The sequence below is a fragment of the Trichoderma harzianum genome (genome assembly GCF_003025095.1).
Source record: "Trichoderma harzianum CBS 226.95 unplaced genomic scaffold M431scaffold_137, whole genome shotgun sequence".
Classification (NCBI taxonomy): domain Eukaryota; kingdom Fungi; phylum Ascomycota; class Sordariomycetes; order Hypocreales; family Hypocreaceae; genus Trichoderma; species Trichoderma harzianum.
Genome location: NW_020209385.1, coordinates 16 through 2,231, shown reverse-complemented (window position 1 = coordinate 2,231; position 2,216 = coordinate 16). Strand labels below are relative to the sequence as shown.

The 2,216-nt window shown below is 18.5% G+C and overlaps 1 protein-coding gene across 1 annotated transcript; it reads right to left on the bottom strand.

Annotated features, from left to right (window-relative positions):
- Positions 1-902: 902 nt before the first annotated feature.
- M431DRAFT_57405 (hypothetical protein) lies at positions 903-1,118 on the bottom strand (the record flags this gene model as incomplete). The annotated part of the gene is made up of 1 exon (XM_024921507.1): positions 903-1,118. A coding segment is annotated over one exon (216 nt), but the record flags the coding sequence as incomplete, so codon positions are not given.
- Between the last annotated feature and the right edge of the window lie 1,098 nt (positions 1,119-2,216).

Below are 2,216 nucleotides of genomic sequence, written 5' to 3'. Positions count from 1 at the left end.
AAATCCTAAGCTAGTATAATCCCTAGGCTTTAATAGAGTTTTTCTACTAGTACTATTAAATTCTTAAAATACTTAATAGGTTTTTATATTTCTTCTTTTTCTTCCCCTTTTTCCTATTATACCTTATAGTGTTATTTACTATTTTCTCCTGTTTTTATTATATTAATATCTTTTACCTTATATTCTTCTTCCTCTCCTTTAATAATAATTTTATTTTAGATAAATCTTCTAATTTTTTTATTAATTTATACTTTTTCTAATAGGGAAATATAAAATATTAGGTATATATATTTTCTTTATTTTTCCTATTGTTTTAGAAGTTTAAGTTTATAATTTACTTCTTTAATTTTTTTTAAAATTTTATATAGTCTAAGTTTTTTAAAATTAAGTTTATTACTTAGTTTATTTATTTTAATATTTACTTATTTATTTTTTTATATATATTAGTATAATTAAACTATATTCCCTTCCGTAAGAGTTAGTCCTTTAATCCTATTTTTATTTATATATTTAATTATCTTTTACTAAATAAATTTAAATTATTATTATAGTTTATTATATAATTTAATTATATCCTTTACTTTAATTATAACTTTTTTAATATTTTCCTTTTACTTTAGTAATTAGTAAGCTTTAGGTTTAAATTTATAGTTTAGGAAAAACGGTAATTTTTTAGTTAATTTAAATTCTATACTGTTATATATAAATTATGCAACGGGGAGGAGTTTTACTTAGTTATTTTACTTAAAATTAATATAATAGCGTAGATAGGTCTTAATTATTTAGTTAATCCTTTCTATCTGTTTATTTATCTATAGGTAGTAGGCTATACTAGCTTTATAATTTATCCTTAGTTTAGCTATAAGTATTTTCTAAAATTTAAATATAAATGTATTTCCTCTATTAGAGATTATATTTTTTAGTAGTCTATAGTTACTTATAATGTATTTTATTATTATATAGGCTAATTCTTTTATATTGCTAGTTTCCTTAAATAATATAAAGTAGGCTATTTTTATAAGTTTATTAACTATTATAAAGATATTATTATAAAATACCTTTATAACTAGTTTTTTTAAAGGAGGTAGTTTAGTAATTAAGTTAAATAAGATTAATTCCTATAGTTGCTATAGTATAGGTAGTAGTTATAGCTATTTATAGGGTTTATACTTAAAGCTTTTAGCTTATTTATATATTATATATTCTAATATAACCTTTTATACTTATTTCTTAATGCCTTTAAATTTAAAGTATTATATAATTTATTATATAGTTTTTCTAATTTTATAATATTTATTAAGCTTATATACGTAGACTGATTTTACTACTTTACTTCGTAAGTCTTCTAGTACTTAGATAAGTCTATTTAGTATTAGGTATTTAATATTTATAAAAATACCTTCTAGGTATTATTTATTTTTTTAGTTTTTAATATATTCCTTTATATTATTAATAATTAGGTTATCTATTTTAATTTAGTATAAGGTATTAATTAATTAAATAACTAGGTTTTTATATTAGTTTTTCTTTAGTATTTATACCTTAACTTCTGGGATTTTTTAAAAGTAGTTTAGGTACCTGCTAAATATATTAGCGTATTTATTATTTAATCTACTATAGTATTTAATAATAAGCTTAAACTTAGAAAATTACTTATAATATTTAACTTATTTATAGGATAGTTTTTATATTATTATAAAGTAGGTAATATTCTAGTAATTTATAAAGATTATTATTAAAAATTAACTTCCTTTATAGTAGTATTTTTAATATTATTTACTAAGTACTTAGTATATAGCTATAAACTCTTTATTATAAATAAGATATTTAAGTTTTAGTTTATGTAGTTTCTTAGAGAAGTAGGTAATAGGCCTAAGTTTCCTTTTTTTATTTAGTTAGCTAAGTACTTCTTTAATTATATAGTCTAAGGCATTAGTTTTAATTATAATAGGTTTATTTAGGTTAAATATTATAAGTACTAGTGTATTAGTAAGGGCTTTTTTAAGGTGTTTAAAGGTAGCTAAAGTATCTTATGTTAATTTAAATTTAACGTCTTTCTTTATTAAGTTTATAAGTAGTATAGTAATTTTTAAAAAATTTTTAATAAAGCGTTAATAGTAATTAGTAAGTCCTAAGAAGCTTTATACTTACTTAACGTTCTATAGTAGTTCTTAATTATTAATTACCTTAAGTTTCTTAAGGTTTATTTAAACTTT